The following is a 24,336-nucleotide window of genomic DNA, read 5'->3' as shown; positions in this document are numbered from 1 at the left end:
AGCCGCCCCCTGCAGGCCCCCGCAGCACCCACAGCTGCACCAGCCCCCCTGTGGCGCCTGCGGCCCCGGTGCGGGGGGGGGGGGCTCCGTTCTGGCGGGAGGACCCAGCTCCTGTGCAGCTCGTCATTGTGCGACAGCACCCGTCCTCGTGTGAAACCTCAGGAGTGAGGACGCCCTGTTGAGTGATGGACGGAGAACGGCGGTGTTAACCTGGGGCGAGGGTGGTGACACACACGGCCCGGGGGCAGAGCAGAGGCTCTGGGGGCCCAGCAGGAGAGTGGGCGTCTCTCCGGCTTTGTGGCACGCGGGGTGTGTGTGTGCGCGTGTGTACATGTGTACGGGTGTGGGTGCAGGTGTCCCAAGTGGCCGCTTGTCCACAGCACCGCAGCGCCCGCCCAGTACCTGAGCTTTTTGGTTGCAGTACGATGCACAGATCTGATTGGTGCATTGTCTCCGTCAGCTTCCTGCTGCCCCCTGCACTGGGTCCCACGGGGTTCTGGAGGTCCCAGATCCAGGGGCCACATCTGGCAGGGACGCCAGGCCCGTGGGAACTCTGCGGCACAAGCCTGGCCTGCACGAGTGACCTCTGAGAGCACCCACGGAGGACGAGCCCATCCCCGGGCACTGTGCTCAGGAGCGCCCCCAACACACATGCCTGTAAGCCCAGCACCGCCGCTGTCCCCGCACAGCCAGCTGCCACCACCAAGAACTGAAGCAGGACCCGGGCCCACAGAAACCCACCTCCAGGGGTAGAGCCAGCACCTAGTGCCACATCCCATATGGCCGCCGGTTCAAGTCCCAGCTGCTGCACCTCCAATCCAGCTCTCTGCTGTGGCCTGGGAAAGCAGTGGAAGATGGCCCAAGTCCTTGGGCCCCTGCACCCGTGTGGGAGACCTGGAAGAAGCTCCTGGCTCCTGGCTTCAGATCGGCCCAGGTCCAGCCATTGTGTCCACTGGGTAGTGAACCAGTGGATGGAAGACTCTTTCTCTCTCTCTCTCTCTGCCTCTCTCTAACTCTTTCAGATAAATAAATGAATCTTTAAAAAAGAAAGAAGGCCGGCGCCGCGGCTCAGTAGGCTAATCCTCCGCCTTGCGGCGCCGGCACACCGGGTTCTAGTCCCGGTTGGGGTGCCGGATTCTGTCCCGGTTGCCCCTCTTCCAGGCCAGCTCTCTGCTGTGGCCCGGGAGTGCAGTGGAGGATGGCCCAAGTGCTTGGGCCCTGCACCCCATGGGAGACCAGGAGAAGCATCTGGCTCCTGCCATTGGATCAGCGCGATGCGCCGGCCGCGGCGGCCATTGGAGGGTGAACCAACGGCAAAAGGAAGACCTTTCTCTCTGTCTCTCTCTCTCACTGTTCACTCTGCCTGTCAAAAATTAAAAAATAAAAAATAAATAAAGAAAGAAAGGACGCAGCCTCCAGCAAGTACAAGCTGAAGATGGTGTCCTGGAGCTGCAGGGGGGGCTGGGGAGGGGCTGTGGCTGCAGCAGCTGCACTCCCCCCCCCCCCCCCGGCTCCACTCCTGCTCTGGCCTCCACCTCTGGCCTCCCTCCCCCGTGCCTTCCAGCTCCTTCCCAGAGCTCACCGCATGCCTCCTGGCAAGTCTCTGCTGCTCCCGCCTGCAGGGGGCGCTGGGGGAACTCCACGCACCGGGCTCAACCTGCAGCGCCTCTGCCCAGCATGACCCCCTCAGTGGCAGCACCCGCTGCACCCTCTCATGAGGCCGCCCGCCACCCCGTTTTCCCAGTACAGCAGAGGTGCCTCCCTGATCACAGACGCACCCTGGCCCTGTGGGGGCCGCTGACCGAGGGCACCACCCCTCCCATGGGTCCTTGTTTCTGACCTGTCCGGGGCAGGGAGGACTTCAGGCAGGTGTCCCTGGGTCAGAGTGACGTGGTATTCAGTTACAAGTCGCTCGTTTCTCCCCTCTGCGATGGGGTGGGTCACAGGGCTCTCGGAGATCCCTGGGTGCTCCCCAGAGCTGCCAGCCAGTTCACCTTCAGGGGTGACCCCCACCCACCTAAAACTGAGGTGCCACCCTGCCCCGACACCACAAATCTGACCCCTCCCCGCTCTGCCTTGGGCCTGCTGTGGCTCCTCACTGCCCTGGGGTGCAAAAATCATCCCTTTAACAGAGACTCGGGGGTCCTGTTCCCACCCCACCTCCCGGCCACGCCTACCTTCCCCCAGATTCCTGATCCTGCGGTACCAGGGCCCCCCAGGACCTCCGTGCCCTCACCCCGGCTGTTCCCTTGCAGCTCAACATAACCCCGGCTGCGTCCACTTTGAAGAGACCTCACCCCGCTGCGCATCTGCTGCCCCATCCCCCAGCCCGACAGGTGGGGACCGGTTCTCTCTGGCCCTGGCCTTCCAGGCACAGACCCAGCCCAACCAGGGCGGGACACAGACACCAGGGGGCGATGGGGAGCCATTGCAGCCGCGGGCTGCAGGTGAGGCCTGGGGAAGACAGATCAAATAATTAAATAACTCAGGAGCCTGGGCCAGGGCCACCACCCATCTGCCAGTGGGTGGGAAGTGGGGAGGGGAGGGCAAGGCGGGGAGGCTGGTGCTGTCCCGGCTGCTGCCCCTGCTCCAGGCTGGTCCCTCCTGACCCAGCTGCCAACTTGCTGTCCAACTCGGTGGCCCGGGGAGGAAGGCGGGCCGCCACGGCACCAAACCTGGGGTTCTTTTCTTTCTAAAGATTTATTTATTTGAAAGGCAGAGTGACAGAGAGAGAGAGAGGGGAATACCTTCCATCCACTGGTTCACTCCCCAGAAGGCTGCAATGGACGGGGCTGGGCCAGGCTGAAGTCAGGAGCCAGGAGCTTCATCCGAGTCCCCACATGGGTGCAGAGGCCCAAACACTTGGGCCATCTGCTGCTTTCCCAGCGCATTGGCAGGGAGCTGGATCGGAAGTGGAGCAACCGGGACTTGAACTGGCGCTCCCATATGGGAAGCCGGTGTTGCAAACGGCAGCTTTGGCTGCTGTTCAGAGTAGCAGCGCTCAGTGTGGGTGGACGTGGGAGGTCAGATTGGGGCTCGTTGCCCCAGGGTGGGCTCTGTGCTGGGGTCCGGGGCGTCCTCTCGCTGACAGCCCAGGAGCTGGGTAACCAGGTGCACAGTCTACCCCGTCTCAGGAGTACTGAGCTGCAGTTTGTGGTGCCGGGCAATGGAGCAGGAGCGCCCAGCTGTGTCACAGACCCTCGCCCCCAGGAGTAGCTGGCCCACTCATCCATGAGTCATGGCAGAGCGCGGGGAAGCAGAGAGAGACCCTGCCGGCGGCCCGGGGGCAGGCACAGCCAGACTGGAAGAGATGGGAGAAGGACGCTGGGATTCTGGGGCTCCTGCTGTGTGGGTGCCCAGTAAACAGCCCTGGGGAGACTGCCCTGCAGCTCTCCCACGGCCCTGCAGGTGGCGCCCTGACCTCCTCGTCCTGAGTGCGGCAGCGGGATCCCAGGGGTGCAGGACTACTTGGGACCAGGCTCCAGCCCTCGGGCCTTGATTCAGCAACGACCAGAGTTAGACGTGGGTAACAGAACTGCCATCTCAGCCGTTCCCAGTGCACAGCTCAGCGGCATTAGCCACGCGCGTGCCGTTGGGCCGCCCTCTCAGCCGCCAGTGGCTGGGCCGTTTTCCGCTGGCAGAGCCGGGCATCTGTCCCCACCAGACACTAACCCCTCTCAGCCCCAGCCACCCCCCTCTGCCTTCTGTCCCTGTGCATCTGACAACTCCAGAAGCACAGGGCACTCGTTGTGTTGTCACTGGAAGCAGGGGTTTAAAGATTTATTTATTTACTTGAAAGGCAGAATCAGAGAGAGAGTGGAGCAGCCGGGACTTGAGCCAGTGGCCATATGGGATGCCGGCAGTGCAGGCGGTGGCTTTACCCGCCGGGCCACAGCACCGGCCCCACCTGCACCCCTGACCTTGGTGAGCCCTGCAGCTCCGAGGCACCGACTCTTTCCTTGGCCAATCACATGCCAACAAGCAGCTTTTATTTTGTGGAATTCTGGAGTGAAAGGGACGGGACACCTTCTTGTGATCAGATCTCTTCCCTTGGCAGCTTGGGAAATGGAGGCCCAGAGGCCGAAGGGGACTTCCTCAAAGTCACGGCCAAGGTCAGAGGAGCGCTGAGTCTGCCATAGAGTCCTGGGAGCCCCAGCCGGCCTGTGCCGGGTGCTCATGGACTCTGCTGCCCGCTCCATGCCAGCCACCCCGGGCGTTCTGGGAGCGGCCCCCAAGAAGCTTGCCCAGGCAGAGCGGGAGTCTCCAGAATGTGGGGCGTTGGGGGCTTTGTCTCGTGCTCCGCAGTTCCCGCTGAGACGCGGGTCCCCAAGCCTGGGGCAGAGAGCAGAGACCGGGCGGCTCCTGCCCGCTGTGGTGTCTTTCCCCCAGGCCAGCCCTGCCGTGGGTTTCAGCATCACCCTTGTACGGGGTGAGCATATGGGACAAAGAGTGAAGTGACCTGTTCAGGGGGACAAAGCCCAGCATTCAAAGGCTGCCTTCAGATCCGCCACCCGGCCCCTCCAGCCATCAGGTGTGGACGAGCCGCTCCCCACACCCACCTCCCAGTCCAGGAGACAGGAGCTGAGCTGGCTTCGTCCCACGCGGGTCTCCCCAGAGCAGGCCTCTGGCCGGCCAGTGGCAGCCCCGGCTGCTCCAGGGGCCCAGAACAGGCACTTCCTCAGCTCGGCCCTGCGGGGGAGCAGGCTGGCAGCGGGACGCCCGGGGGTGGAGGGCAAATGCGGGGCACCCTGCCACCAAACTTTCTGAGAAGGCCCCCGCCCCTCTCGGTCCCTCTGGCAGGCCGGGTGGGGTGGCCACAGCAGCACCAGCCCCGCGGCTTCCTCTTTACACGGCTTGCTGCATGCTGGCCTGGCCGGGCTGGGCCTGGGCTCCCGCGGGGCCACCCAACCGCCCACACCTGTGGCTTTAGAAGGGCTCTCTGCCAGAGGGGCTTGCAGGGTGGGTGGGTGGGGGGTGGGGTGAGACCCTTATCTCCCCGCCACGGGCCTGCCCTGCAGTTGGGGCTTTGTAATCTGACTTTGTGATTTTTCCCTTCTTGTTTGTCCCGCGCGGGGAGGGAAGATTTGCCGAATCATCGGGGGTGGTGGTTGCAGGGGGCTGGGGGGCGGGCAGCTGGAGGGCAGCGATAACTCCGAAGCTGGGCTCAGAGGCGCGGAGGAAACCCCGGACCGTGACGGTTTCCAGCTAAGATTGCTGGCTTCTGAGGACTTGGGCTGCTTCCGAGCCCTCCTCCAGGAGGCCCCGGGGAAGGCTGGGCCGCAGGTGGCCCTGAGCGCTGGTCCAGCCTGTGGCATCTTGGGCCAGCCAGGGTGGGCGAGGCTGGCTAGGGACCCCCCCCCCCAGGAAGGCTCCTGACCCCTCTAGGCCACCTTGGTTTTACACATTGGCCCCCTGGGGCCCGGGCGGGCAGTGTGAGCCATGGCCCTTGACGGCCACAGGGTGCTCCTGGCAGTCTCCCCACTGTGACAGCTGAAACCCTTTCTGTCTCGCAGATGTCCGCTTCCTCCAGGAAGGCGTCTCCAATCTCCAGGGCTGGGCGTGCAAACCTTCTCCTCTGACTTCCAGACCCCCTTGAGTGTCCCCCTCCCCAGAGTCGTGGCCTCCAGGTCGCAGCCCAGAGTGGCCAGTGGGTAAATTCTCATCCAACAGAGGCCCGGGGTCTCCTCGGGGGCCCTGAGGGGACTGAGGGATGTGGCTGGTGGCCAGGGATCCTCTGTGCTCGGAGTGGACCCAGAGGCCGGAAGAGGCAGGCCCAGCCCTGCACTCGGCCTGCGCCTGCTCAGTGCCCTGGTCCTCCCCCCTCCAGGGCCTGCCAATGTGATGGGGGCAGGCGTCCCCCACCTCCTTGTACAGAGAAGGCAGGGCAGCTGCAGCAGGGGCCCAGGCTGTGCAGGTCCAGGCCTCTCGGGCTGCGCTCTCCTCACGGGCTCCTGATTCTCCCGTGTGCCGTGGCAACCACAGCCTCGGGGAGGGGGTGATTGACACCCCTGAGTCAGCAGCCACATCCCCTGCTGCTCCAAAAAGGGGCTTCTGGGGCAGGAAGGGCTGCCCACGGTGGTCTCAGCGCCTTCCTGCTGCCCGGCTGGGCTCCGAGATAAGTCCCCGCTGGGCCGAGAGCAGCCGGGGCTCGTCTGGGCTGTCCCCAGAAATCATGTCAGCGCCCCATATGGACCAGGGGGCCTGAGGGCCACGATAACCCCTCTATTTTTAAGAGATCCGGGAGGAAGTTCCAAGTCACCCTTTGCAGAAATAGCTCTGAGCGCCAGCTGTCAGCAGGGCAGCCGCTCATCACCGCACGTTGGCAGGGCCCCATCTGCTCCCAGCCCAGCAGCCCTGGACGGGGAGCACCCAGGACCTGGGATCCGGCCTAGGGCCCGTGCTCTGAGGTCTGAGCCCTTGGCCGGGATAGCTACGTTGACTCAGAGCGGGACACGCACCCCAGGCCAGCCCCAGCATGACCGTGTGGGCATCGTTGTAATCTTGGCAGAAAACCAGGCGGAGGGGAGCGAGCTTCCCCGAGGGCGTCGAGGGGGCGAGTCTGAGCTGGGTGCAGAGTGGCTGCAGGAGCTGAGTAGAGTGGCGGGAGGACAGCCTCCAGGCAGAGGGAGGCTCAGTCAAGAGATGACAGGTGCAGGGGGCAGTGGCCTGCCAATGTCTCTGAGGGCAGTGGCCTGCCAATGTCTCTGGGGGCAGTGGCCTGCCAATGTCTCTGGGGGCAGTGGGCCTGCCAATGTCTCTGGGGGCAGTGGCCTGCCAATGTCTCTGGGGGCAGTGGGCCTGCCAATGTCTCTGGGGGCAGTGGCCTGCCAATGTCTCTGGGGGCAGTGGGCCTGCCAATGTCTCTGGGGGCAGTGGGCCTGCCAATGTCTCTGGGGGCAGTGGCCTGCCAATGTCTCTGGGGGCAGTGTCTCTGGGGGCAGTGGGCCTGCCAATGTCTCTGGGGGCAGTGGGCCTGCCAATGTCTCTGGGGGCAGTGGCCTGCCAATGTCTCTGGGGGCAGTGGCCTGCCAATGTCTCTGGGGGCAGTGTCTCTGGGGGCAGTGGGCCTGCCAATGTCTCTGGGGGCAGTGGGCCTGCCAATGTCTCTGGCCTCTGCCTCCTCACCGGGAGAATGGGATGCTGCTCCCTTAAAGAGTTAGTACATTGAGGGGCCGGCGCTGTGGCGCAATGGGTTAAAGCTGCGGCCTGCGGCACCGGCATCCCACATAGGTTCCGGTTCCAGTCCCGGCTGCTCCACTTCTGATCCAGCTCTCTGCTGTGGCCTGGGAAGGCAGTGGAAGATGGCCCAAGTCCTTGGGCTCCTGCACCCGCGTGGGAGACGCGGAAGAAGCTCCTGGCTCCTGGCTTCAGCCTGGCCCAGCCCTGGCCATTGCAGCCATTTGGGGAGTGAACCAGCAGATGGAAGATCTCTCTCTCTCTCTCTCTCTCTGCCTCTCCTCTCTCTGTGTAACTCTGCCTTTCAAATAAATAAATTGTTTTTTTAAGTTAGTGCATCTGAAGAGTTAACGCGTCCCAGCAGTTAAAGCATGCGCAGAACGTCTGAGGTAGCTGCAGCCCCGGCTCCTGGAGAGCTCTCGGTAACACTGCAGATTAGCTTTTATCAGTAATGCCAGGCCAAGTCTAAGCAGCCAAAACGTGTCCAGTGCCATTTTAAAAACTTTAATTGTATGTACTTGAAAGGCAGACAGGGAGAGAGGGAGGGAAGGAGAGCGAGTGCTTCCATCCACTGGTTTGCTCCTCCAATGCCTGCAGCCGCTGGGGCCAGGCCAGGCCGAAGCCAGGAGCCCAGAACGCCACCCGGGTCTCCCGCAGGGTGCAGGGGCCCAAGCATTGAACCTGCTGCCTCCCAGGGTGCACATGAGCGGGAAGCTGGACTCGGGAGTGAGCTGGGGCTCAAGTCCAGGCGCTCTGATACGCAGGCAAGCCATTGTCCTAACCCCTGCACCAAACACCCACACCGAGCTGATTTTCAAGCCGCGTCCCCACTGAAGGGACGTGTGTCCCCCAGGGCTGCTGGTCAAGCAGGCTCATTCCCTCCCCCCACAACCTCTCGCTCAAGAGCAGACAAAAGGGCATCCTGGCCCTTGGCACGTGCAGACTGAGCCAGAGACTTCTAAAGGCTACAAACATCGTCTTTTATTAAAAAAAAAAAAAAAAAAGATTTGTTTATTTATTTGAAAGGCAGAGGAAATAGGAGACACAGATCTTCCATCCTCTGGTTCACTCCCCAAACGGCTGCAACAGCCGGGGCTGGCCCAGGCTGAAGCCAGGAGCCTGGAGCTCCATCCAGGTCTCCCATGGGGGTTCAGGGCCCAAGCACCTGAGCCACCTTCTGCTGCTCCCCCAGGTGCACGAGCAGGGAGCTGGACCAGAAGTGGAGCAGCCGGGACTCGGCAGTGCCCGTCCGGGATGCAGGCAGCAACTTACTGCCAGCTGCCCTCTTTAAACAAACGAACAGGTCACTTTTCTTCCTTCTCATCCTCCAGTGAAAAACCACCATTATAGAGGCCATGGAAAATCTGGGAAAAAATGCAGAAAGGGAAATTCTAAGCCCACTCCTGCCCCGGCCCCCGGAGACCACACACACTAAGGTGGCCAGGGTCTGCCTGGCTCCCTCTGCCGGAGACTTCACACCCTGGGAGTCAGGACACGGGTGGCCAAACTGCCTGGGGCTTTTCCCTGGGACCACAAAGCACTTGTGGGACCTGCAGGCCTTGGTGGGAGTCGGCAGCTCCCAGGTGTCGACTTCCGCTCTTGTACCTGGTGCCGCTTCTGGTCTCCTGGTTCCTGGTAGCCACCCTGCGCCTCAGTCTCCTCGATAATGCTGGAAACATCGTGGCTCCCTGGGCAGCAGGTGCCAGCTGGGCACTCAGGGCTCACTCAGCGTCAGCCGTGTGTGACTCTCACCCAGGACCTCGGGGGCCGGGAGAGAAAGGGCTGGCGTGGAAAAGGACTGTGGGGAGGGGACAAACCAAAGGAGCTCCCGCAGGGAAGAGGCTGACCACAGTCACAGTGCCCTCCTGCCCTCCTGCCTCATGCTATCTGGGTGCTGGAACCTTCTAGAAAGGCACTACTCCGTGGCCTGGAAGGCTGTGAGCGACTCAGTGGGGTCTCCAGGTGGCTGGGGCATCGTGGTTTCCCGAGGAACCCTGGGCTCTTGTCTTTGGGTTGGAAGTTGGTCTCTCTCTCTCTCTCTCTCTGTCTCTCTCTCCTCTCTCTCTCTCTTCCCCCTTTCCCGCTCTCGGAGCCACCAGGCCCTGATAAGACCTGGAAGGCGCTATCAGGCCAGGAGCGCGCTCCTGCCCGGCCCGCTGCCTGCTCCCCTCTGGCCGTTGGCAGCCGGCACCGCGTGATAAACTTATCAGGTCAAACCTGAGCGCGGCCAGGTCAGCGCAGGCTCTGCCTCAGATTTCTCTGCTGCCTTCCTGCAAACCCCAGCCCAGGAGCCCCGGGGCCGGAGTGGCTCCCAGCTGGACAGCTGCAGAGGCCGGAGGGGCAGCCCCCAACTCAGGCTGGGAGGAAGAGCTGGGTGTGCCGGAGAGAGTCCACTCGCCACTGACGGCCATCGTCCACACTGTCCCCAGAGTTCCCAGGCCAGGACTCACTCCCCTCGGTCGCCCTCCTCCAGCTATGACAAAGGAGTCTGGGGCCCCACGGGCTGCCCATCTGTCCTCAACCTACTGGGGACCTGCTAGACACCCACCCCACAGGAAGGGACCCAGCACCTGCTCGAGGTGATTCAGGGAGTGAGGAGGCAGGGCAGGCCAGCAGCTCACAGGGAAGAAAGGAAACCATCCCAGCTGAGTTGCACGCCCCCGCTGAGTTGTGCGCGCCCCTGTGGGGGGGCCCGAGGGACCAGCGGCTTTGAGGGAGGGGTGGGAAGGCAAAGCTCAAATTAATAGAAACCCCAAGGAAAAAGCTCCAAGGGCGTTTGAGCTGAGCGAGTCTTTTCTTAATGCCAGTGATAACGCCATCACACACGCCCATTACAGAAACAAAACACAGACGCGGAAGAACAGGAGCAAAGTGTGTGCAGCCCCTCTGGTCCCGGACCGCGTGAACGCCGCGTGCGGGAGTGCATCCAACAGCGTGGGGCCGGGGCGGGCACTCTGATTTACAGACAGCTTCCTCCATCACTGCATGGGCCACGAAAACTGGAATTAAAAGGTGAGTTTATTTGGGTGCAGAAAACCCGGAGCTCCTTGCATCGTTTTTGCACACAACGTCTTTCTACGGATGTTTGCAGATGTCTCAAACGCACGGATTTCAAAAAATTCTGCACCCAAATAATCTTATGTTTTAATTCCATTTCCTGTACACCACAAAGTCTGTTTTCTCTTTCATTCTTTCAGTGAAGGGAAAAAGACCCCACAATTCCAGTTCCTTTCCTTTTTTTTTTTTAAGATTAAAAAATTTTTTTTGTAAAGACAGAGAACTTCCCCCCAAATGGCCACAAGAGCCAGGGCAGGGCCAGGCTGCAGCCACAAGCCTAGAATTCCATCTGGGTCTCCCACGTGGGTGGCAGGGGCTGGAGCCCCAGGGCTGTCTCCCACTGCTTCCCAGGCACCTCAGCGGGAGGCTGGATCAGAAGTGGAGCAGCTGAGACTCGAACCAGCGCCTGTATGAGATGCAGATGTCGCAGGCAGCTTTGCACGCTGGCCCCCAGTCCCCTTCACAGCCTCAAGAGCAGAACCCAGCCCCTTCCCCAGCCCCAGAGACACGGCCACCAACAGCTGGGGCCCTCCTTCATCTCCACAGTTAGGAATACAAACAGGCTGTGCTGTTGCCAGCGCCGGCTCGCCACCGTGCCACAGGCGTTGTTTGCCCCCATCAGCCTCAGGAACCCCTTCCAGACGGGGCCTAGAAAGCATGCTTGCTCACTCCCCACCCCTTGATGTCCCCCCACACCGTGTCTCTCTGGTCCTTCCCCTCCCCGGCCCGCCCCGGCGCCCAGCCCTGCCCCACTCCCTCCTGGACAGGGCATACGGAGACAGGCTGAGGCCAGCCCTGCCCCACTCCCTCCTGGACAGGGCATACGGAGACAGGCTGAGGCCAGCCGTGCCACACACAGACATCCCTGGGCTGCCCGTGGAAGGTCCATTTCCATCCTTATCAGCAGTTTCCATGGAAGGTTCGCTGGGCACCTCCCAGTCCGCGCACAGGGGCCCTGGTCCCAGGGCTGGCCGGCCGGCTGCACTGCTGGGAGGCACCCTGCTCTGGTGTGTGGGAGCGGCGGCTGGGGCTGCAGCCGGAAGCTGTCACCCCCGATGAGGGATGAGACGCTTTGCCTGAAAATCCGTTCAAAGCTTGCGTCCTGCTCCTCCCGTGGCTGGCTTGCTTTATGGCTTTATTATGTACCGATTAGCCAATGGACACCCTGCCTCGAGTCACCAGCACCCACCCGCACCGCCCCTGTCCGGGTCTCCAGCTAGGTCTGTGGACCCTGACAGCCCCGCCCCCACCCCTCGGCTCCTGGCACGCACTCACAGGTGGCCATTTGTGTCGTATTCTATGTAAACCGAGCCCCCTGGAGTCATGCAATGTGACCTTGGGCTAGCACCCCCGTCTCTGGGCCCCCATGCCCTTGTGTAGCAAATGCAATCGAAGGGCGGGCTTTCCAGGGCTGGACAGCACCTGCAGGTGCACGGAGACTGGGGTCAGGTAGAAAGCTGGGAAGTGGAGAACGGACGGGCAGCGGGTGGGTGGAGCCTCCACTGCGCCTTGCATCACCCAACCCCAATCCCGGGGAGACGGCCTGCCTCCTGACAGCAGTGGTGTGTCCCCCTCCAGCCCAGGGCAAGCCCGGCCAGGCCCCCCCCCCAGAGCGGACTCCTGCGTGAGAGGCAGGTTCGTGGGCGTCCCCAGGAACTGCCCACCCGCCTGTGCCCTTCCTCTGCAGCCTGCAAGTGGGAGCCCGGCCCTGCAGTCCTGCGGCTGCTGCGGGCACTCGGTGAGGAGAGCTGGGTCCTGGGGTGGGGGTGGGGGGCGTGTTCTTGTCCCGGCCCGCCGCAGAAGTGGCTGAAATCCTGATCTGGCCCCGGTTTTGTTTAGCAAACAAGGAACATGCAAAGCAGCTGGCATGCTGGCGTCCCTCTGTGTGTACTGGGGGGAGTAAGAGGCACTGAGCGCTCAACCCCCACCCCGTGCCCACCCGCACACTTTCCCTGACCTGGGAGGTGCAGGGCAAGATGCTGCCCCACCCCCACCCTGGGGGGGGCAGTCAGGAGCCCGTCTCAGGCCCCGCCTTGGGCTTCCCGGTTCCCACGGGCAGGGCAGGGGTGAGCCGGGGCTCTGTGGGCTCCAGGGAGGCCAGCAGGGAACTGTTGAGGAACCGACCACTCTGCTATGCAAATACCGGGCCAGCCCGCACACCTGACAGGTTTGTTTAGGGGAATTCTGGCGAAAGGCAACAGGAAGAGCCACTGGAAAGAAGCTCACGGAGCTGCCTGGGCCGGGCCAAGCCTCAGGGCCAGACGAAGGAGCCCGTCCTTCCCCACGGAGGGCTCCAGCCTTGTCCTCAAAAGCCAGTGGGCCCACGCCAGAGGGGACAACTGGAGAGGTCGCTTTCTGGACTCAGTGGGCAGAGCTGAGGCCCCCGGGGGGCAGGCTGGACTCAGAATCAGATCCTGATCCCAGCTGTGACCTGCCCGCCTGCTGCGTGGCCGGGAAGGTTGGCCGATCTCTCCCTCTTTGGCTCCCAAATCAAGTCAGGAAAACATTGACCAAACAGGCAGGTAACAGGGTGTGGGCTCTGAGAAGTCGTACTATAAACGGCTCCAGTTCACTTATTTTAAAAAGATTTATTAATTTATTTGAAAGGCAGAGCTGCAGAGAGGCAGAGGCAGAGAGAGAGAGAGAGAGAGAGAGAGAGAGGGATCTTCCATCCGCTGGTTCACTCCCCAGATGGTCATGACATTCAGGGCTGGGCCAGGCCAAACCAGGAGCCAGGTTCTCAAGGCAGGTCTCCCACCTGGGTAGCAGAGGCCTAAGTACTGAGCCACCCCTGCTGCCCGCAGGTGCAAGCCCCCAGGAAGCTGGGACGGGCGTGGAGCTGGGATCTGACTGGGGCCGCGATGCCCCAGGCTGCACCAGACACCGACGCCCCCCCCTCACTTTAACTCGTGACGGCTCCTCTGCCCACCACAGGAATCACAGCAGGACCTGCCCAGGGACTGCCCGGCCGGGTCCCAGGTAGTGGGCCTGAGCCCTTGTAAGAGGGAGAGGAAAGCGACAGGGGCAGAGGGGAGCCGTGCGCTCTGCAGACACAGGGGGGCGGCGAGCTGAGGCAGGCAGGACACCCACCCTCCTGCGGCCTCGAGGGGCCGCCCATGCAGCCCCCACACCCCCTAAAGCACGTTAACTCCTAGAAACCCGGGAGCGCACCAAGAAGCTCCTGATCCCTGTGGGTGTGCATGTGAGTGTGTGTGGGGTGTGACAGCACGTGTGTGTGAATCTGAGCGTGTGCACGAGTGTGAGTTATGAGCTGTGTGTGTCAGCGTGTGCGAACAGCATGTGTGTGCACGCGAGTGTGTGTGCAAGCCAGCATGTGTGTGCACGCGAGTGTGTGTGCGAACCAGCATGTGTGTGCATGTGTGCAAGCCAGCATGTGTGTGCACGCGAGTGCGTGTGCGAGCCAGCATGTGTGCACACGAGTGTGTGCAAGCCAGCATGTGTGTGCACACGAGTGTGTGAGCCAGCATGTGTGTGCAGGTGTGTGAACCAGCATGTGTGTGCACGCGAGTGTGTGTGCGAGCCAGCATGTGTGTGCAGGTGTGTGAACCAGCATGTGTGTGCACGCGAGTGTGTGTGCAAGCCAGCATGTGTGTGCACGTGAGTGTGTGTTCAAGCCACCATGTGTGTGCAAGCCAGCGTGTGTGCACTCGAGTGTGTGTGTGAGCCAGCATGTGTATGCAAGCCAGAGTGTGTGCACGCGAGTGTGTGTGAGCCAGCATGTGTGTGCACGCGAGTGTGTGTGTGAGCCAGCATGTGTGCACGTGAGTGTGTGTGCGAGCCAGCATGTGTGTGCACGCGAGTGTGTGTTCAAGCCAGTATGTGTGTGCATGTGTGCGAGCCAGCATGTGTGTGCACGCGAGTGTACATGAGCAGTGAGTGTGTGAATCTGAGCATGTGTGCAACTGTGAGTGTGTGTGTGTGTGTTGTGTGAGTGTGCGTGTGTCAGGGAGGCCTGGCCCTGTTCACGCCTTGATTTTTAGCCCCAGGAGCCTACCTTCGGGTCCCTGGCCCCACAACCACGAGAGTCCCCGCGGAGGCTGCCCTGCTGTGGGCCAGGAAGTGGACAGAGCCGCAGCCGCCCCGGCCTGGGCCTTCGCTGTGGCCTTGTGCTCGGGTCACCACGTGGTGTCAGGGCTTCCCAGTGTCTGGGGACACAGACCCCCCATCTGCCTGCGGACGCCTCTAAAGCGCTCTTGGATACTCTCCTCCAGCCTTGCCGCCGAGCCGTGCCAGGGCCCGCCCGCATGTACAAAAGGCCGCTCACAAGTCACATGTGTGCGTCTTTATTGTCATTTACAGCAGGTGAGAGGAGCAGGCTTCGGGCAGCAGTGCCTGCTGGCTTCTCCCTGGCCGCGGAACCGGGTTCTGATGGGCAGTGCAGTGCCACTCGGAGCTGGGCAGCAGGACACAGCCCTCCCACTGGGGCGGGAGGCAGCACTGCGCCTTCTGTGGCAGCCAGGAAGGTGGCCACGGTGGCCAGACCCCAGCCCCGTGGGCAGCAGCAGGAGGGGTTCCCTGCTCTGTTCTTGGCTTCCTTGCACGGAGGTGCCTGGCGGGTTCTAGCTTTGTCTGCCCTGCTGGGGGAGGAGCCTGCGCACGCCCGAGAGTGACTCCAGGTCAGAGAGCCCAGGCCCAGGGCGCGTGCGCTTTGCAGCAGGAGAGACGCTGGTCCAGAGACAGGGCGTGGCTCGTCTGAGGTCACACAGCCATTCCGTGAGCGCTAAGGCCAGGTCCAGAGGCTCCTGTCCGGCGCCCCTCTGGCAGGCGGGCGGTGGGGGTGCCGGCCCTCACTTGAGGTTGTGCTGGCTCTCGCGGTGCCGCCGCAAGTCCACCTTGCGCTGGAAGCCCTTGGCGCACAGCTCGCAGCTGAACGGCTTGAAGCCCGTGTGCTTGCGGCTGTGGGTGATGAGGTTGGAACTCTGGCTGAAGGCCTTGCCACACACCTGGCACTTGTGCGGCTTCTCACCTGCGTGGCAGAGGGGCGGCACAGCAGGGCCAGGGTTATGGGGGGGCGGCGCACCAGGCCTGCTGCCGGCAGCCCCCAGCGTGTTCTCCAAAACTTTACAGTGCTTTGTCTCGTGACCAACCCACAGCGCCCTTACGGAAGAGAAACTGGCCAGGAAGCCCCTCGGGCCCTGGCCCCTCACTGGACAGGAGTCTGGGTTCCTCTTGTCAATCACTGGACCCCTACACGTGTCAGGGGCCAGCCCAGCACGTGCTGGGGTCATAGTGAGGGGTGAGGAAACCAGGGAGCGAATGAGCGATGCACCTGCTGCTCCCATTCCTCCCAGAGACCCCACCTGTGCTCTTCCCGCCTAAGCCACATGGGTACTGGGCCCCCCACCCGTGTGCCCCGGGGCCCCAGCGAAAGGTGGGTGCCCAGACGCCGGGTGGAGGCAGGGGGAGCCCCGGCAGCCTCCAGCCCCCAGCTCTGCGGGTGTGTGGGGGGTGGCCCAGGCCAGGGGCGGGGCTGCGGCTGGCTCACCTGTGTGTATGTAGGTGTGCTTCTTCATGTCTGACTTCTGGTGGAACCGCTTGCCACAGAACTGGCAGGGGTAGGGCCGCGTGTCCGAGTGGATGAGCAGGTGCGTGGACAGCGTGGACGAGCGCTTGAAGGCTTTGCCGCACATCCGGCACTCGAAGGTGCGCTCCTGCCGGAGGAAACGAGGCCCCGGGGGCTCAGGCGCAGGCGGGGCCTCGAGGCCCGGGAGCCCCACGCTGGGCGCGGGGCTGGGCCCGGCCGGGATGCCCTAAGGAAGAGGACACTCCGTTGGGGTGGCCTCAAGGGCCAGGGCCCGCCCCCGCCCGCTCCCTGCCTCCCTGCTTGGGCCTGGCTGGCGCCACGTGGGATTATCCTTGTAAACTTCCCGGGACTGCATCCGAGGTCAGCCTCCGCGTTTGTTGACTGACTGACAGACCTGAGAGTTTTTTATTGGGGTTCACATTCACAACCCTCAACCTGGAGTGAGTTCTGTGAGGCAGGGACAGTGACGGGCTGTGGGCAGTGCTTTAGTTAAGGGCTGGGTTCACCGGAGCCCAGTTCTGGCTTTGGCCTCGAAGCCAGCACCTGCTCTCCGGAAGTCACCTCCCCAAGACTCAGTCCCCACATCTGCACATTGGGACAGTGCCGACCTCGGAGGAGCGGGAGGTGGAGCGCTGAGCCCCCGCCAGCACGTGGCAGGTGTCACACGCGGAAGCTGCACGGTCATCCCCACCCCCCCACCCCCGCCCCGGCCTGAGCTGCTCTAATCACTCAGCTGTCCGTGACCCTGCCACTCTCCGACTAATGGGGCGGGGCTAACGGGGTAGGCGGGACATTTCAGCGCAGCCCCAAGACTAGGCATCAAGGAACTCCAGGCTGGCACCTGGGCCAGAGCCTCTGCTAACAGCCGTGGAGCAGAGAACCCCGCGTGCTGAGGGTAGAGCTGGAGACCCAGAGCCCCCCGCGCCCCCTCCACCGCCACCCGCGTCACCCTCAGGGCAGGGGAGGGACCCAGCACCCACCTGGGAGTGGACGTGTGTGTGCTGCTCCAGGCTCACGGCGTGGCCGAAGGTTTTGCCGCAGATGTCACAGGCGAAGGGCCGGGTCCCGCTGTGCGAGCGGCGGACGTGCACTTCGAGCCCGTGTGGCGTGGAGAAGACCTGGGGGCGGGGAGCGGGGAGGCAGCTCCACACCAGCTCCAGCCAGGGCGGGAAACGCGGGAAGGGGCCCTGCGCCGCCCCGTGCCGTGGCTCGCGCCGGCGTGTCACTTTCCCTCTCTGTCTATGGCACAAGGGCTGGGGTGGGACACTGGAAAGCCCTCCTGGCCCCGTCTGAAGGCAGAGCAGCCCGCGGGCAGGAGCTGGGAGTCGGCCGGGGCTGCCCCAAGTGCTGGTCCTCACGTCTACCTGCTGTGCCACCTCGGGCAAGTGAACCAAGCTCTCCAACTCCCGCCCTTGACCTCCCTCCTGGAGCCCATGCGTGTCGGGTGCTCCGTGGATGAGGACGAGGACAAACCCCTCCCGGGGTGCCCCCCAGACTCAGAATGTGCTCCGCTGGAAGCTGGGAGGGGGTGGGGGGCAGGGCCTGGGCCACCCACCTTGTTGCACTTGACACAGTGATAGGTGTCCATGCTTGGGGAGTAGTGCAGGCTGAAGTCCAGGGCTGGCTCGGTGGTGCTGGGCACCAGGGGGCTGCCGTACAGGCTGACGGAGCGCTCCAGGAAGGCGGCCTGCACGGTGGAGGGGGCCTGCCGGTAGCCATGGCCGTAGGTCGAGGCCAGCGTGTCCCAAGAGAGGCTGGGCTTGTAGAACGGTGGCGAGTCGGAGAGTGGAGAGCCCCCATCCTGGGCTCGGGACATCACCAGGGGGCCCTCTGCGGAGCAAGGGACACGGGGCCTCGATAACACGAGGCGCCCACTCGAGAGGACCCCCGGCCCCCTCGCGACCGCCTCCGAGTGACCCCCATGACTTTACTGCTGGGGGTCTCACTGTGCGTCCCCCACTCCCCCGGCCAGAAACCACCACCTCATCCTGGGTGCCCACTGCCTGACCCTGCCCGGCTGCCCCCCCCAGAAGCCTCACCGGGAAGGGGCTCCCCATCCACCTGGAAGCCGGAGGAGGCGACCTTGTCCTGACTGCGTACCCCCTAGGGGCCCTGCTCCGGGGGTCCATCCGCCCCCCCCCCTTTGGCACCTGGTCTCGGGCTGGGTACCTGGGGCTGAGGCCACCCTGGACAAGCCCTGGTCTGGCTGTGGCTCCGCCTCCCGCTTGCGGCTGGCCCAGTCCGGGCCCTGGTTTGGGAAGAAGGAGCTGAGGGCAGGGCCGCTGCTCGGGATTTGGTCCTTGGCCACTGCGGGAAGACAAGGTGGTCAGACTCAGCGGCTCCTGGAGCCTGCAGAGAGCACAGGGAGAATGGAGACCGCGGGAGAGGCCTGCGGCGGCTGCTGACCGCTCAGAACCCGCCTTGTCTTGTCTGAGCTCCCCTACCCCAGGGCTCGGTGCACCCCCAAGGCAGCAGCAGGGTCCTGGCTCCCATCCCGAAGCTCTCATCTCCCCCTCCGGGGCGGGGGGGGGGGCAGAAGAGAAAAGTGCATCACTCATTCACTCATCCACTCATTCAGCATTTACTTGCCGGCCTCTCAGGAGGAGGCCACCCTGGGAGGGACCCCACCGCATGGCGCAGGGAGACCCCGAGCCCGAGGGTGTGGCGGGAGGGCAGCCAGGGTCCGGCTCACCTGGGCTGGGAGCAGGAGGCCAGACGGGGTCGTCCTGGGAGCGGGGCTCGTGGTAGGAGTGAGCCTTCTTGCTCTTCACCAAGAAGGAGCGTGGCATTGTCACGGGCACTGCGCACCTGCGGGGCGGGAGGGGCGGGGCCCGGGCTGGGTGCTGATGACAGACAAGGGGACGTCGCTCTTCGGTAAACAGCCCCCTTGAGGTCTGACACCCGCTGCTCTGGGTTCAACAGTGTCCCCCAAAAGCTCATGCCCACGCAGCCCATGACCCCGTGGGAAACCATCTTTCTATAGACATGGTCAATTAAGATGAAGTCAAAGTGGGGTAGGGTGTGCCTGAGCTTCCATGTACCCAGCGTCCTTGTAAGAAGAGGGACATCTGGGGGCTGGCGCTGTGGCATAGCGGGTAAGCTGCCACCTGCAGTGCTGGCATCCCATTTGGGCGCCGGTTTGAGTCCCGGCTGCTCCTCTTCCGATCCCGCTCTCTGCTATCGCCTGGGAAAGCAGTAGAAGATGGTCCAGGTCCGTGGGCCCCTGCACCCACATGGGAAGAACCAGCGGAAGCTCCTGGCTCCTGGCTTTGGATCAGCTCAGTTCTGGCTGTTGCAGCCATTTGGGGAGTGAACCAGTGGATCCAAGACCTCTGTCTCTCTGCCTCTCCTCTGTCCGTGTAATTCTGACTTTCAAATAAATAAATAAAACTTTAAAAAAAGAAGAAGAAGAGGGACATCTGGGCACACAGATGCAGTGTTCGGGAGGCGGCCAGGGGCCGGGGTGCTGTGATGCTTCTCCCCCGGGGGTGCTGGGGTGGGTTGCCGTCACTCACTGACGTGGGGAGGGGCCGGCCACGGTGTGACCGAGAAAAATGCTTCCTGCCGTGGCGAAGCCACTGCGGCATGAGATTCCTGACAGCAGCGAGAGGCCCAGGCCCCCTCACCTGGAACCCAGCCCTCAACCCCAGAGACCCCAGGAGCAGAGAGGGAAGGGAAGGGACACACTGCGGACCCCATGTCTGTTTTTCTTTTTTCAGAGATTTATTTCTTTATTTGAAAGTAAGAGTTAGAGAGAGAGAGAGAGAGAGACATACACACAGAGACAGAGAGACAAAGACAGAGACAGAGAGACAGAGACTGAGAGACAGAGACAGAGTTAGAGAGAGAGATAAACAGAGACAGAGACAGAGAATGAGAGAGACAAAGAGAGACAGAGAGAGCTAGAGAGAGAGAAACAGAGACAGAGACAGAGAGAGATAAACAGAGACAGAGAGAGACACAGATAGAGTTAGAGACAGAGCGAGAGAGTTAGAGAGAGAGAGCGAGAGAGAGAGAGAGAGAGCGCGCGCGTGAGAGCGAGCACTCTTCCCTTTGCTGGTTCTCTCCCCAAGTGGCTGCCGCAGCTGGGACTGAACCGAGCGGAAGCCAGGAGCCAGGAGCTCCGGCGGGGTCTCCTTTCCAGGCACATTCAGAAGGAGCTGGATCGGAAGTGGAGCCCTGGGGTCCCCACCTGGCGCGAAGGGGGGTGCCGGCATCGCAAGCAGCAGCTTAACCCTCTGTGCCACAACGCTGGCCCCGCGCCCCATTTCCAGGCGGCCGCATTTGCGTCCTGGGGCCCAGCCTCAGAGGCTGCAGTGAGGGGGAGTCTGAGCCCAGGTTGAGGAAACCGGGGATCACTGGTTACAGCCTCAGCTCCCCGCTGCGCAGCTTGGGGCAGACACTTAACCCCTCTGCGCCCGCCCCTTTCGTGAGAGCTGGGAGGTCCAGGCTCTCGGTGCGCATGGCAGGGGGGCTGCAGCAAGGCGTGGGGAGGCACCTGCCCGCAGAGTCCCCGGGGCAGAGAGCACCTCCTGGTCTCCGGGAGGGTCTGCATGCCTGCAGCCCACCTGTGAGGCTGTCCTGGGGGCACAGGGTGTCCAGGCTGAAGCCCAGAGGCCTTCTCGGGGGAGTCCCACCCCCACCCGGGGCTGCAGGAGTGATAGGGGCACAGGAAGGCGGGAAGGGATCCACGGGCAACTCCTGCACAACAGTGAGGGCCCCTGCGATAAGGCCCTGGCCCAGGAGCAGGGCGGGAGGCGGGAGATTAGAAACAGCAGCTGGGGCTCTGACTTTGCAGCTGACCCAGGGCCAGGCAGGAGCGGGACCCCTCTCTGCCCAGGCTGGTGGTCCCCTGCCACCACTGTTGGGGTTGTGGAAGCCCTGTCTGGGGGGCACACCCAGCCCCAGACGCTCCTTGTACATGAACCTCAGCATGCAGATCCGCTAAATGGGCGTCAAAATGCAACCTTGTGGGGTGGCCAGGAGCGAGAATGGCTCTTTCTGTAGAACAGACCCGGGTCTAAGGTGCTGGGTCTACTGCCCCGGCAGAACCGGAGCAGGTGCTTCAGGCCCCCCCGCCGCGCACCAGACCCAGGAGCCAGAGCAGTGTCCAGGGGGCCGCCCTTCGGGGCTCTGGGCCCTTCCACTCAGCTCCACTGGCAGCCACAGCCTTATCGCCCAGGGCCATGTCTTCCTCCTCCCCCTCCCCCACCCCTCCAGGGCTCCCCACAGCCCCCTTCCTGCCCTGGTCCAACTCTTGGCTTCAGGAAACCCCCTGGGGAGGCCAGACCCCCAGCTGGGGGGGGGCGGGAAGGGCTGGGTTCCCCTACACCTTTATTCTGGGGAGGACCCCCGAGGGCCTGGGTCTGTCTGTCCATCAGGGGTCGCCCTGGTTCTTGCCTCAGATCCTGAACCCCTGCAGCAAGAGACCAGGAAACACTGTGGCAGCCAGGGTTGCTCAGCTCAGACCAGCACCCCCGGGCCTGACCGTGCCCCGGAGCCAGCCGGCCGGCTCCCATGCCATTTTACAGAGTGAGAGCCAAGGTTTGGGGTCCCGGGGCAGGACTGCCACCCGCCTGATCCCCAGGCCTCCACTGGATGCCAGGCAGGGGCGGAGGGGGCCGCGCTGGGGCTGGGGAGGACCGCAGGGCCGTGGCGACCCCTCCCTGCGGTACGCCGTGATACTAAATCTGACACTGGGCCCGGGAAGCAGGGCTGACGGCACCTGATCCTGGCCCCACCGTCGGCAGTCCTCACGGCACCGGGCGAAGGGGAGAGGAACTGAGATCCTCAGATCCTCATTTCTTCTCCATCCCTGGAGGGCTGTGGGTTCCCGAGCCACAGCCTGGGGCTCAGAGCCCGAGGGGACCCCGGGCTGCTCCCCACCTCGCAGGCGCAGGGTTCATGAGCCGGGCCAGGCGTGTTTCTCTTCCTGGGTCTCCGGGGTTCCCCAGCGGGAGGAAAGTGATTCTCCCAGGGCCCCTAATCCCTCTTCCTCCCTTCCCCTTCTCCCCGTAACCTGGCAGAGTGCCCCTGGCACAGCCAACCCCATGCCAAGCCCCCAGGTTCACGGTGGGGGCCCAAGGCACCCGGTGAACTTCCCTGTGGCGAGTTAAAAAAAAAAAGAAAGAAAAACAGGAACCAATCACCTATACTGTAGTTAATTAACAACCGCTGGGTTTTGATTCACACGGACGGACCGTTCTGAGAAAGGCAGAGATTGTGAAAGCAACCCAGGATTTCTTCATAAAACAGAGGCTGATGGTATCGGCTGCCTTCCGGAAGGAGGCCCACTCTGACCATGGCACGCGCCGGGCAGCCCAGGGGAGCTGGAATCTCGGCCAGGGCGGCCGGCAGTGCCCGCTTCCACACCTGCCCCGTGGGGCCACCTGTGGGGTTGAGTCTGATCCTGCGACCTTGACCTCGTGACCCCGCCAGCCGCCACCCCGCCTTTGGCTTTCCTATCTGTCAAGAGGGACGGTTGGGCTAAGAGATTTCCAAACTTCCCTTTTGTTCTGAAATCCCACGGACGATTCGTCAACCTTCAGGGAGGGACTGACCCACCTGGACCCGAACCTTGTCACTCTGGCTTCCCCTTCCTGGGGGGCGGGGTAGTGTGGCTGGTTCTCAGGATGCCTGCGAGGTGTGACTCCCAGGAGCGGGGGTCGAGCCCAGGGGGCTCCCTGTTCTGACATCAGCCAGCCTTCAGGGAACCCACCGGCACAGCTGAGTGACTCCATTTCTAGGTTTCAGCCCACAAAGCACCCAAAGTGGAGGCCCACAGAGACGCTGGCATGGCCAAGTTCACGGCAGCGTGAGCCACAGAAGCCAAGGGCGGGAGCAGCCACGTGGCTGCCAATGGGGGAACAGAGAAATACGGACTACGGCCTGCCTGCGGAGGAAGTCTTCAGCCTGTGCCGGCACACGGCCCCACGTGGAAAAACCTAGAAGGCGCGCGCTGTGTGAAATCAGCCCGGTACAGAAGAGCAGCTCCTGGCCGAGCCCGCCCGCGAGTACCTGGGACAGGTGGGTCCCTCGAAAGCAGTAACTCAGACCCTTCCGGGGACTGCAGGGGAGGAAAGCAGTTTGCCGGGACTCTGCGGCTCTGCGAATCCGTGGGGGCGATATTCACGGTGCGAATCCCCACACTCAGAACCACGGAGCTGTGCACAAGACTGCCCAGTGGAACTTGGTGGCTGATGCCTATTTTTATCACAACAAAACCCAAAGTGAGCACAACAGACGCTCACTGGGCTCAACTCCTGCACCGGAAGGAACAGAGAATCTTCTAGACAAAGGAGGGAACAACGTCCCTCCAACCTGACCCGGCCACAGCTCTCTGAGGTTCCCCAATCTCCCAGGACTTCCTGCGGGGACACCCACCTGTCAACCCCAGAGTTAGGGGAGCCCCGGCTCCTGGCGCGGCCAATCTTCCGCAACAAGGGAACCTTGCCATTCTGCTGACCTTGGAAATAGTTCACCTGGGACCCGTGCAGGCGAGGCCGGGAGGTCGGGTGCAGCTTAGCACCTTCTGATGTCCACCAGACACCCCCCAACGTGGGCACACGCCCAGGGACCCCCATGCGAGAAGCCCTGTTCAAGAGAGAGCATCTCCCCAGGTGCTAGGAGAATAAAATGTGGCTTTTCCTTGGCAGACAGATGGGAAAGACCAAGGATGACACTCGAGAGACAGGAGAGCCGAGAGGCGCCCCCCCCCCCCCTCTCTCTCTCTCTCTCTCTCTCTCTCTCTCTCTCTCGGAGGCTGGGGGGTGGGGGGTGGGGGTGGGGGTGGCGCCTGACTCTCAGAGTGTCCCAGGGACTTTCCCAGGGTGGGACGCGTGGGGCTGCAGGTTCCTTAGAATGCCGTATCAAAGGGACCTGTGTCCCTTTGCACACTGCCCAGGTCCCTGGGAGAGCCGGGTCTGGGGTTGGGGGGAGCTTGTGGGGCTCCATGCCAGCAGGGGATGTCTGGCAGCCAAAAAATCGAGTTTCACGAAGAATCTGCCAGGCTGGCGCAAGGCGGGATTCCTACACGGGCGCGTGGCGCCTCAGCTGTCCCCAGCGCCTCCGCTCCCGGTGGTGCCAGGGACGGCAGCCACAGCCTCTAAGGAGACTCCAGCCCGTCTTAGTCTCCGGAGCTCAGTAACCTGGAACAATCCAGGTCGGACATGCAAATTTAGAAGGAGGAGCACACAGGCGCCCCTGCGGCACTCACCTGCCGGGCCGGGCCCCTTCCTGCCGGAGGGTCCCTCGGTGGGGACAGAAGCCTCTCCCAGGACAGACAGCTCTGCCCTCTGTCCACTGCGTGCTGTCTGCACACACACAGATACTTCTCCTTTTCCTCTGTGTGTGTTTCTCTGCTTCTGTTCCCCTCCCTGATTTTCAATCTGATTATTTGTGTCAAAATCTGGCGGCGAGGTGGCAGCCAATGGAGAGAGCGCCTGGGCCGGCTGCCTTTGCTTATCAAAACTTTGCAGGGCTCCAGACTCTGGGCCCTCATCCCCAGCGCACGGCGCCCCCAGCGAGCGGCTCCCCCCACCCCCCACCCCCGGAAATCT

General features: G+C 63.0%; 1 protein-coding gene across 4 annotated transcripts; it reads right to left on the bottom strand.

Annotated features, from left to right (window-relative positions):
* Positions 1 to 14,509: 14,509 nt before the first annotated feature.
* On the bottom strand, positions 14,510 to 24,258 carry GFI1B (growth factor independent 1B transcriptional repressor). 4 transcript variants are annotated; one of them, XM_051828448.3, is made up of 7 exons: positions 23,994 to 24,258; positions 18,471 to 18,586; positions 17,948 to 18,085; positions 17,334 to 17,608; positions 16,759 to 16,896; positions 15,740 to 16,004; positions 14,510 to 15,220 (listed from the first exon to the last, which is right to left on the bottom strand). In XM_051828448.3, the coding sequence occupies exons 2-7, from the start codon at positions 18,565 to 18,567 to the stop codon at positions 15,042 to 15,044; spliced, it is 1,092 nt and encodes a 363-aa protein (XP_051684408.3). In that variant the 5' UTR covers positions 18,568 to 18,586; positions 23,994 to 24,258; the 3' UTR covers positions 14,510 to 15,041. The 4 variants fall into 4 exon arrangements, with proteins under 4 accessions (XP_051684408.3, XP_089178113.1, XP_089178119.1 ...); XM_089321987.1 differs by lacking the exon at positions 23,994 to 24,258 and adding an exon at positions 22,343 to 23,431; XM_089321993.1 differs by lacking the exon at positions 23,994 to 24,258 and adding an exon at positions 22,343 to 23,429 and having other exon boundaries at positions 15,740 to 15,905.
* Between the last annotated feature and the right edge of the window lie 78 nt (positions 24,259 to 24,336).

This window comes from Oryctolagus cuniculus, chromosome 1, assembly GCF_051225735.1.
Source record: "Oryctolagus cuniculus isolate XC-2025 breed Fujian yellow rabbit chromosome 1, ASM5122573v1, whole genome shotgun sequence".
Classification (NCBI taxonomy): Eukaryota; Metazoa; Chordata; class Mammalia; order Lagomorpha; family Leporidae; genus Oryctolagus; species Oryctolagus cuniculus.
Note: the sequence above shows the minus strand (reverse complement) of the source record. Positions and strands in the feature narration are given on the sequence as shown.

Coding starts and splice junctions, on each gene's coding strand:
- GFI1B (XM_089321987.1), bottom strand. CDS start 22,518: ATGGAGTCACTCAGCTGTGCCGGTGGGTTCCCTGAAGGCTGGCTGATG. Junction 17,609..17,947: donor CAGGGTGGCCTCAGCCCCAG/GTACCCAGCCCG, acceptor CTTGCTCCGCAG/AGGGCCCCCTGGTGATGTCC. Junction 16,897..17,333: donor ACTGTGTCAAGTGCAACAAG/GTGGGTGGCCCA, acceptor CCCCGCCCCCAG/GTCTTCTCCACGCCACACGG.